We start from the raw sequence: 11,259 nt of genomic DNA, 5'->3' as shown, positions 1-11,259 counted from the left end.
TGATTGTGAGTTCCTGCATGGCAGGGGGTTGGACTGTATGGCCTTTGTGGTCTCTTCCAACTCTATGGTCCCTTAACAAAGAAACCACATAGAAAGAATACAGCAATTACTGATGTAAAAACTATTAGCTTAGTTAAGAGCACATTTAAACCTTGCACAGTGAAGCCATCAAGGAGCCACCATATTTTCATTTGCATGGCATCCTTTTATTATGAATATACATTTCATGATGAAATGAAATTACCCAACTGCCACTGCCCTGGCCTTGCAGGGACAGCTGAGGTCCAGAAGCAGATGAAAAGCTCTCCCCTCCATTTCAAATGTCACTACTTTGGCATTAGAAGGAGGCACAGTTCAGAGCAGGCACAGCTCCACCATGCCCACCTAGAAGGAGAAAGGCTCTCCCTCTATCCATCTGTCCTGGACTTCGAGGGACAAAAGGCACACACAAATCTACCATGTCTAACCCCAGATTAAAGGCCCTGCTTCCATCCCAACTGCTGCTGCCCTGGCCTTGGAGGGAGAATTCAAGAGGCAGACACAGCTCCATTATGTCTAGGCCCTCCCTCCATCCCTGCTATACTCTCTCAGATCCATTATGCATTCAGTTTGTTGTTGTATGGCTTCCAATAAATTCTGACTTAGCCAAATCTATCATGGAACTTTCTTGAATGAGGAACCTCAAGATTTGTTCAGAGGGCAGTTTGCCTTTGCCTTCCTCTAAGACTGAGAGCTTGTGACTCGCATAAGATCACCCAGTGGGTTTCCATGGCTGAGTGAGGATTCAAACCCTGGTCTCCAGAGTTTATTGCTGAATGGTAAATCAACACACACAGATAAATCTAATGGGTTCAGTGGGTCTATTCTAGTAAGGGTTAAAACAATTTAGGCCACAGTCTGGAAAAAAAAAAAAGAAAGTTCAATGAAGTCATGATTACCTTTTAGAAACCTCTCAACTGTACAAAGGGCTGAATCTGAAACATTTTGCGTATAGAATGTTGCAGTGTAAAGTGCTTCTTTCAAGTCAACTAGCTAATTGTAAGCTAAAAGTATCATTTTCCCAGGATATTCCATCCCACATTCTCACCCCCTTTCCTGTTTCTTTTCCCCATCCCTTGGCCATGGAGCATGCCCAGTTTTCATAGGGCTGTTCTACTTTTTCTCCCTCTTCCTTTGGCATTTTCTTCCCAAACATAAACATGTTTTGTTTCTACAAGTCCTTTGATCTGGTCCATTATACAGTATGTGGGTGCAGGATTTCTACTGAAATGAGATCGGTTTCAAGCTTGCTTACTGCATGAAAGATATTCAAGATATATAAATACACTTATTGACTAAGGAAAATAGATGTTCCATTACTCTGTCTGCCACTTATGTTGGTCAGGCACTTCAAAAGTCTGCCAAAATTTGAAGAATGGCCCCTTGAGAACATAGCTCATAGAGAAGCCCTCTTTAGCAAATGCATTGCTGTGATGAGTTTCTACTCTGAGTCTCTGGGATCCCTTCCAGTCTCCCTGGGATACTGAATATAAACGGCTGGAATGCACTGCAATATTCAGGTTTCTCAGAACCTAATAAAATTCCATGCAACCAGAAAATCTGAAACCAAGTGGTTTAACTATTCCCACACTGTGTAGAAAGGAAGTAACATGGAACCACCTTCGTTTGTAGAGTGTATGCTTTGCATACAGATGGTCCTAGGTGCAATCCCTGGTATTCCCTAGGTATGGAGGGGGGGGGATCCCGCCTGAAAATGTGAGTGTTACATCCCATCAGTGTCTGCACCACTATGTATGATTCAAGGTAAGGCAGCTTCCTAAAGAAAATACATTACAAAGCTGGAAAGGGAACAGATTTTGGATATAAATCCTAATTCACCAATTTTGAATATAAATCCTAATGTCATTGAACAAATACTGGCTGATTATGTTTGAAGAGCTAAATTAATATTAGACCTTTAATTTATGATACTGTTTTCAGTGGATCGCACATTCATGCCACGTCTTTAGCTGTGCTTTCAGAGATATATACAGAAATCTAAAGAATGGCCTCTTGAAAAATGGTCTCACAGAGGCCCTCTTTAACAAATGCATTCTTCGGATGCACTGTATATGTGTATGTATATATCAGGCAACTTCTAGCCCTACAGAATTCAACATCCCTGTGCATCATTATCTTTAATGAATCATCAGTAGCACACTATCAAAAAGCGGTGTGTCACTAGGAGGTTCTTATTGTCATTAGTGCATATTAATGCTTTAATGAAAGCTCAGAGCAGAAATCATTTTGGCACACATGTATAAAAACAATGTCAGAGACAAACAGCACACAAACATGTAAATCCATTCTCAGCTGCAGCTTGAGCTGTAACTATACATTCATCTTGAAAATATATACAAATAAAGAAAGGCTTTCAACCCATTCTCAAAGACTGAACTTCCAAGAAATAACGCAGCTTCATAATCTCATAAGTGGGCACCATCCTCTTTTTCATATTCTCATCATGGCTTTTTTGGAATCCAAGACTTCTTGCAGCTTAAACACATTTCATATCTCAAATTAGACATTCCTAATGTTCAACAACATGGAGTTTTGAGGCCCCTTAAAGACTAATATGTTAAATTAGCATAAGCTTTTGTGGCCTGTAGCCCGTGAATCCTTAGGCCAATTGAAAGTTAGTTTTTAAGGGCCACAAAATTCTTTGTTGTTTTTGCTGCAAATCATTCAGCTGTAGTTCATTAGCAACACTGATAATACCTTCCATCTTTTGTCACAGCATCTCAGAGAATATTTTACTTTTTAAAATCAAGCATGAACTCACTTTCCAGCTGTTGCCTGTTATATCAATCCATAAAATACTTCTTTATTTCACTGCAATCTAGATGAATAACTTCAACGTGCTGCTGGAGACAGTGATTCATATTACTTCACATAATCTATTCTGATAACCTCAAATGGGACATGTTACAAAAGTGCAAAACTTCATTTATTCTACAGACGTAAATAACCTAGCACATTGTTTTTCATCTCCAAATCTGCTTTCCTTCTATCCTGGCAAGGAAGAGAACTTTCTCTTCGAAAGTAAATTTCTCTACCTTTAGCAACAGAAAGATTTCTCCTATAATTTGTCAGTATTTGAGGTCGTGAATGCTTAATAAATAGGGCACTGTCAGGTTTGTTTTATAAAATCCAGTGTGTAAAAATATATTTCTATTTAAACTTTTACAGTATTTATTAACATCCCTTTTTTACTCTAGGCCCTGCAATCACCACTGCACAAAAAAGATGCAATAGATTTTTTCTGCTAAGTAGCAAAATCAATCTGCCAATAGCACATCTGGCAAAGATCTGGCAAAACAAAGTGCAAAAGTGCATTGACTGAAGTGCAAGCTCCACTGACTGCAAGAATAACTACACTTTAAAATAACTACATTTAAAAATAGCCAGTCTTTCTTATATTCTCATCTATGATGGAAGTTAATCAAAATTGGCTTGTTTCCCCTCACAGTGTCCTTTCTGTTGTTCTTTACCAATGCACTCACAGGAGTACATACACACATGCAAACTAACATATATAGATTAAATCGGGGTGTAATGTCAATGCTTGAGTATAACTCAGTGCAGAAGGTTATGGCCCTTTATCTGTTTAAAAAATCACCATCTTTTTATTTACTTTTCTGGAGATCACTTGTTATTGTTTTGTTTTTTCTTTTCTGAAGGATCTTTGCCATTCTGAAGGGCATCTTTGGTACATCAGGAAGAAGACATGTGCCATAGGAAGACATAGGAGGACTAGCAACAGTGGGAAGGCCATCTCCTTGTTTTTCTTAGATAAAGTGGATCCAACTCTCCTCACATTCTCTGGGCATTTTAAGTGGGTGACCCCTACAAGTGAGGCTATAATTTTTGCCTTGGTTGTTATCCCAATACTCCTGCCCACTGACTCGGTAGAACACAGCAAACTCAACCACAGAGCTAAGCTGGAGGAGGAAAGGGGGCAGAGGAAGGAAGAAGGTGAAGACATCCACTTGCTCCTGCCCATCTTTGCCAGGAACACTACTATGCCATCGAGCAGCAACTTCATGCTGGCCTCTCCAGTGGTTGAAGGTGTAGCGCACAGCCACCTGCTTCTCAAAAGCAACATTGATAACTCTGACGGTGCCGTTCAGACCCAGATCCGAGCTGGTCACTCGTTCGAGGCACACTTGCTGCTGCTTAAGACGGCTGAGGAAGTCCTCACAGTCGGCAGGTTGCTGGAAATCAGGCACTAGGCACTGCATAGTAAATTCCAGGTCCAGCCTGCTGCAACAAAGATCTGAATTGATGGAGAGCCGAGAGAGAACGTGCAGAGGGATGGACGGATCTTCCCCAGCTTGGAAGACTTTCACTTCAGCCAGTTCCAAGCCTAATGCATCTGCAAACCTCACTCGGTTTCTGCTGGTATTGCACCCAGGAATATGGCACGGTGCCATTGTGCTCCTCCTCCTCTCTGGAGAGCTGGGCAAAGACCTGGCTCGGCGGCGCATGATGGGCCTAAGGTGGGGGTCACAGCTTGCCACCACAGTGCTCTGAGGATGTCGCTCCTGTATCTTTTCACTGGCTGAAATATTCAGGAGGCTGGTGCTGCTGTGCACTTGTGGGCACCTCTTCCAGCCCTCACGCCGGGCTTCTTCTTCCTGCACCATATTGTGATAGAGGTCAGAGAGGTAGCTGGGGTTCCTCCGGGGGGGACACAACATTGCCGGCTCAGGTAGACAAGTAGTTTGAGCAGACACTGCCATTCCTGAGGACAACTTCTGTTGAGACATGGCGGATAAGGCCCAGATGGGAGGCACTGATTGGCAAGGACCAGGGACTGTTTCCACTCAGGGCAGTTTAAGGTGTTGGGATAGGTAGTGATCGGTCTTAGAGAACGTGTGACCTGGCTGAATCAGACACTGTAGGACCCAGAGCAACGATGTTGAGCCACAGATGTCTCAAGACTATCACAGAGGCTGCAAGGAGAGTCCAGGCTATCCGACAGGAGGCCGGAGGCCTGGGTGCTGCTGCACAAACTGTATGCTGACTGGAGGCTGTCCAGTTGAATGCTGGATGTCTCCAAACTGTCACCGAGGCTGAAGATGGAGTGGAGGTTGCTGCGACGGAGGTGGACGGATTCCAGACTGTCGCGTGGACGGCCGGTGGTGCGATGGAAGCCGACGGATGCAAAGCTCTCGCAGCGCCCACTGAGGGACTCCAGGCTGTCGCTCTGGATGCTGGGGCTTGAAGGTCCTTGGAGGCTGCTGGACTGAGCAGAGAGGGAGTCAAAGCTGTTGGAGAAGCCGGCGGGAGTGTGGAGGGTGTTGGGAAAGCTGGGTGAAGTCTGGAGGCTGTTGGAGAAGTTGGAGGGAGCCTGGAGGGTGTTAGAGTAGCTGGAGGGAATATGGAGATTGTTGGAGAAGCTGGGTGAAGTCTGGAGGCTGCTGGAGACGCCTGGGGCAGCCTGGAGGTTGAGGGGAGCCTGGAGGCTGTTGGGGAAGACAGGGGAAGGCTGGAGGCTGTTGCCTTGGAGGGAGGGAGCCTGGGCTGGGCTGCAGGTGGAGGAGGCGGCGGCAGGCGGAGGGTGGGCCAAGCAGTGGCAATGGCTAGCACTGGCGTCCACGTTGGTGGAGTCTGGAGCCCACATCCAGCAGCGCTAGCCTCTCTTCCTCTTTCTCCCGCCCCGAGGCCACGGCTGCAGGGCCTTCTCTGGGCGAGCTCCTGCTCTGCTGGGCGGCCCTTTCTGCAGAGGGAAGGCGGCTGGTGTTGGGGGTCTCCCTCGCAGCCTCCGGGGAAGTCAGCTGGGCGCCAGGAGGGAGGGAGGAGCTCACCTGTTGCAAAGCCAGCCTTTGGCCGCCGGAGGACGTCAGCGCACGCCCTCTGTGACGTCACCGCTTCTTCGGCGCTCTGTTCGGGCAGCCTCTGCGCGTGCGCCACGGAACGGCGCCTGCGCACAAGGCTCACCTGAAGCCAGAGTTGCCCTTTCTTTTTCCAGTTCTTGGGGGAACTTGTGGTTTCAATACAAAAAGACTGGAAGGGAAAAAGAAAGGGAAAGCAAAACAGAAAGCAAAACAGGAGTCCCAGCTCTGGGAGAAGGGCGAGATTATAAATAAATATAATATATATAATATTTAAGTGTATATAAGCATATATAATATGCTCTACAGAAAGGAAGCTATATATAGAGAGAGAGGGAGAAAGAGAGCTTCCTTCCTGTGAAGGAAGCAGCAGAAAGGAAAGAGGAGGGTGATTTAAAGTGGAAATGCATCAATAAGAAATTATGAAATAATAATAATAATAATAATAATAAATTAAGAAATTGAACTGGAAACATCTCCATGAAAGTTTGCCCAAATCTAATTCTACAATCCTTGAAAAGGTTTGAAGGAGGTCTTCAGGAATGATGAGATGAGGACCCCACTGGGCAGAGGTTGGAAGTAACTACTTACAAGTATATAGTTACTTACAAGTAACAGTTACCTGTGAGTAGTTACTTCTTGGTAACACATAACTTCTGGGCCACATTTTAACAACAGTGGTAAATTTTACGGCTTGCAACTGTTATCTTTACATGGGCGTCTTGATACGAACTTCTCAAACTATATGCCATTCTCTCATCAATCCTGAGAGGCCCCCCCCCCTTAAAAAATTAAATAACAGAAAGCAATGGAAAATTATTGAGCAGCGCAAGTACTGTCAAGGCTTTTGTGTTTCCACAGTTGCAGTGGGTAACAAGAGGCAGCTGCGATGAGGATCCAAACAAAATAGTTTGGAAAAGTCATTTTCTGGGCTGTGGATGGAGTGTGTCAGAATGGTAAAGGGTCCTTTCACATGTTGTCGGTTGTTGCTGTGTGCCTTCAAGTCGTTTCTGAATTATGGCGACCCAAAGGCGAAGCTTTATGGGGTTTTCTTGGCAAGATTTGTTCAGAGGAGGTTTGCCTTTGAGGCTGAGAGAGTGTGACTTCTTGCCCAAGGTCACCCAATGGGTTCCATGGCAGAGCTGGGGGGCATTGAACCCTGGTCTCCGGAGTCAAACGCTCAAATCCCCACCCTGTGCTGGCTTTCCCCTTTCACACCATACAACTACAATTCCACTTTAACCAGCATGGTTGCATCTGTAGCAGTGGTTCTCACCCTTCCTAATGCCACGACCCTTTAATACAGTTCCTCATGTTGTGGTGACCCCCAACCATAAAATTATTTTTGTTGCTACTTCATAACTGTAATTTTGCTACTGTTTGCTACTAAGACCAATGGTCTTAGGCGACCCCTGCAAAAAGGTCATTTGACCCCCAAAGGGGTCGCAACCCACAGGTTGAGAACCGCTGATCTGTAGGATCCTGGGATCTGTAGTTTGGGGAGGCACCACAGATTGCTAAATACCCTTTAGCTCAAAATGCTAAATACTGTTCCCAAAACTGCAGGCGGAGAGCCAACATGATGCAGTGGTTGGACTAGGACTCTGGGAGACCAGGGTTTGAATCCCTGCTAGGCCATGGAGACCCACTGGTCAGTAGATTTCAAATAACTAACTGTATTACCACATTACTGCACTACACTTTTATAGTGCTGCTATTCCACTTTTACTGCTCTGGCTGCCTCCTGTTGCATTCTGGTGCTTGTAGTTCAGTGAGGCCTAAGAGCTCTCTGTCTGAGAATTATAAATGCCCCTCCTTAAACTGCGAATCCCAGAATGCAATAAGAGGGAGCTAGAGCAGTTAAAAGTGGAATAGCAGTGCTATCAGAGTGTAGTCTCTTACAGCACAGAAAAGAGGTGGGGATGGGGTTGGTAGTGAATATAGCTGTTCCTTTAAGACTAATTGGTTTTTACTCTAGCATTAATCTTTGTGAATATACACCCACTTTTGTACTGTATTTGAAGCATGAAACCTCACTGGGTGACCTTGAGCAAGTCACACACTCTCAGCCTCAGAGGAAGGGACTGACATACCTTCTCTATACAAATTTTCCCAAGGAAATCCTATCTCAGGCTTGCTTTTTAAGTCACAGTTGACTTGACGGTGCATACCAGTGCCTCCGTACTTTTGATAGGGCCTTGAATCCTGGTTTTGTATTTCATACATCCAGGGGTGTAGTTATGGGGATGGGGGAGCAAAATGTGAGGGGAAAAGCTGCCTTCTCAAATGAAAATTTCCTTCAGTGCCCCCATTTCTATCACTGGAATAACTTAAAACATAAGCTGAAATATCATAGAATCATAGAATCTTAGAGTTGGAAGAAACCGCAAGGGCCATCCAGTCCATGCAGGAAATCTCAATCAAAACATCCCCTACAGATGGCCATCCAGCCACTGTTTAAAGACCTCCAAGGAAGGAGACTCCTCTTTTCCTATAGCTTGCATCCATTGCTCTGGGTCCTAGTCTCTGGAGCAGCAAAAAATATAGAAAATGTATGTAGAGGTAGCCTTGTTGCCATTTAGGAAAGGACTATAATATCCAAAATCCAGAAAACAGTGGTACCCTTATGGGGTCAACCAAAATGCACAAAAACAATATACATGTTCATAGAATCATAGAATCATAGAATCGTAGAGTTGGAAGAGACCGCAAGGGCCATCCAGTCCAACCCCCTGCCATGCAGGAAATCCAAATCAAAGCATCCCCGACAGATGGCCATCCAGCCTCTGTTTAAAGACCTCCAAGGAAGGAGACACCACTACACTCCGAGGGAGTGCATTCCACTGTCGAACAGCCCTTACTGTCAGGAAGTTCCTCCTAATGTTGAGGTGGAATCTCTTTTCCTGTAGCTTGCATCCATTGTTCCGGGTCCTGTTCTCTGGAGCAGCAGAAAACAAGCTTGCTCCCTCTTCAACATGACATCCCTTCAAATATTTAAACAGGGCTATCATATCACCTCTTAACCTTCTTTTCTCCAGGCTAAACATCCCCAGCTCCCTAAGTCGTTCCTCATAGGGCATGGTCTCCAGACCCTTCACCATTTTTGTCGCCCTCCTTTGGACACGCTCCAGTTTCTCAATGTCCTTTTTGAATTGTGGCGCCCAGAACTGGACACAATATTCTAGGTGGGGCCTGACCAGAGCAGAATACAGTGGCACTATTACTTCTCTTGATCTAGACACTATACCTCTATTGATGCAGCCTAAAATAGCATTGGCCTTTTTAGCTGCCACATCACACTGTTCACTCATGTTCAACTTGTGGTCTACTTGGACTCCTAGATCCCTTTCACACGTAGTTTCATTCAGCCAGGTGTCACCCATCCTATATCTGTGCATTTTATTTTTCCGCCCTAAGTGCAATACCTTACATTTCTCTGTGTTGAATTTTATTTTGTTAGCTTTGGCCCAGCTTTCTAGTCTATTCAGGTCATTTTGAATCTTGATCCTGTCCTCTGGGGTATTAGCTATTCCTCCTAATTTGGTGTCATCTGCAAATTTGATAAGTATGCTCCCAATTCTGTTATCCAGGTCATTGATAAAGATGTTGAATAGCACTGGGCCCAGGACAGAGCCCTGTGGGACCCCACTGGTCACTTCTCTCCAGGATGAAAAGGAGCCATTGTTGAGCACCCTTTGGGTTCGGCCGGTCAACCAATTACAGATCCATTTAACAGTTCCTTTGTCTAGCCCACATTTTACAAGCTTGTTTGCAAGAATGTCATGGGAAACCTTGTCAAAGGCCTTACTGAAATCAAGATATACTATATCCACAGCATTCCCTTCATCTACCAAGCTGGTAATTTTGTCAAAGAAAGAGATTACATTTGTCTGGCATGACTTGTTTCTCTGAAACCCATGTTGACTTTTTGTGATTATGGCATTGCCTTCTAGATGTTCACAGACTCTCTGTTTAATGATCTGCTCCAGAATCTTTCCTAGAACTGATGTCAGACTAACTGGACGATAATTGTTGGGATCCTCTTTTTTCCCCTTTTTGAAGATGGGGACAACGTTTGCCCTTCGCCAGTCTGCTGGGATCTCTCCTGTTCTCCAGGAGTTTTCAAATATGATTGCCAATGGCTCTGATATTACTTTTGCCAGTTCCTTTAATACCCTTGGATGGAGTTCATCTGGTCCCGGAGACTTAAATTCATTTAGATTAACAAGGTGTTCCTCTACTATCTCTTTACTTATTCTGTGCTGAAATTCCCCTATTCTGTCCTCTGCTCCATTATCCTCAGGTTGAGCACCCTTTGCCTTTTCTGAGAAGACTGAGGCAAAGAAGGTGTTGAGTAATTCTGCCTTTTCTCTATCTCCTGTTAGCATTTTGCCATCTTCTCCACGCAGTGGCCCTACCGTTTCCTTCTTCTTCCTCTTGCTGCGGACATATCCAAAAAAGCCCTTTTTATTGTTCTTAACCTCTCTAGCATACCTCTCTAGCATGTTGCAAGCTTTCAAAGCACCACTGGCTTCTTCATCAAGCAAAAGTGTTTAAAAAGCACACAGGAGAAGAGGGGGAAATGACAATGTTAGTCATAGCTCTCTGTTTTGTCAAGTTGTTGCTGTTGTTCTAAGTTCAGATGGTATGGAGGGGTATTCATGCAGGTAAGCCCTTCTGGGTACTGGAAGAGTCCAGGTTAAAAAAATTAAATCCCATTAGTGGGATCCTAGTATCTGCTGGGGATTGGTTCCAGATCCCTCCCCCGATGGCTATCAAAACCCATGGATGCTCAAGTCCCATGTCCCTTCTATAAAACAGTAAAATCAAGTTTCTTTCTTTCTTTCTTTCTTTCTTTCTTTCTTTCTTTCTTTTTGAGGATTTATATTTTTGGGGAATATTTCCAAGCAGTGGATGGTTGGATCCTTGGATAGGGAAGGCTGCTGTACTCCCCTTGAGATCCAGTGAGTCTCCATCCTTCATGAGCCTACAAGCTCCTTTCTTAGGTGGAGGAAGCTGAAATTATGTGAGGCATGTAGCCATCTCTGCCAGAGAGCTCTGGTGCCCTAACAAACTACAAATCCCAGAATTCCATAGCATTTTCTTTTTTAAAAAATGACGTGATGTATATTATATGGTATGTGTTAGGTGTTATGACTTTTTGTGTGTGTTGTGGATGTTGTGAGTAATATATTTTCTTTGTTAGGATTAATAAAACGTATGAAATAAAAAAAAACCAAAAAAACAATCCCCCCAAAGCAAAACTACAGTCCCCAGAATTCCCTATCACTGAGTCAGGGCAGTTCAAGGGGTGTCAAAACGGATTATTGCTGCGGTGCGGACGCAGCCTGGCAGAAGGAAGGCCAGAGAGATGGTGCCTCCT

The 11,259-nt window shown here is 44.5% G+C and overlaps 1 protein-coding gene across 1 annotated transcript; it reads right to left on the bottom strand.

The window, feature by feature from the left end:
• Positions 1–3,820: 3,820 nt before the first annotated feature.
• On the bottom strand, positions 3,821–5,795 carry PPP1R3D (protein phosphatase 1 regulatory subunit 3D). Its single transcript, XM_089513697.1, has one exon. It carries the CDS (start codon positions 4,806–4,808, stop codon positions 3,828–3,830), a length of 981 nt encoding a protein of 326 aa, XP_089369823.1. The 5' UTR covers positions 4,809–5,795; the 3' UTR covers positions 3,821–3,827.
• Positions 5,796–11,259: the final 5,464 nt, after the last annotated feature.

The sequence above is a fragment of the Sceloporus occidentalis genome, unplaced genomic scaffold, assembly GCF_023333645.1.
Source record: "Sceloporus occidentalis isolate IW3139 unplaced genomic scaffold, rSceOcc1.0.p SCAF_3, whole genome shotgun sequence".
Classification (NCBI taxonomy): Eukaryota; Metazoa; Chordata; class Lepidosauria; order Squamata; family Phrynosomatidae; genus Sceloporus; species Sceloporus occidentalis.
Note: the sequence above shows the minus strand (reverse complement) of the source record. Positions and strands in the feature narration are given on the sequence as shown.

Excerpts from the sequence above, each read along its gene's own strand:
- PPP1R3D (XM_089513697.1), bottom strand. The coding sequence starts at position 4,808 with ATGTCTCAACAGAAGTTGTCCTCAGGAATGGCAGTGTCTGCTCAAACT.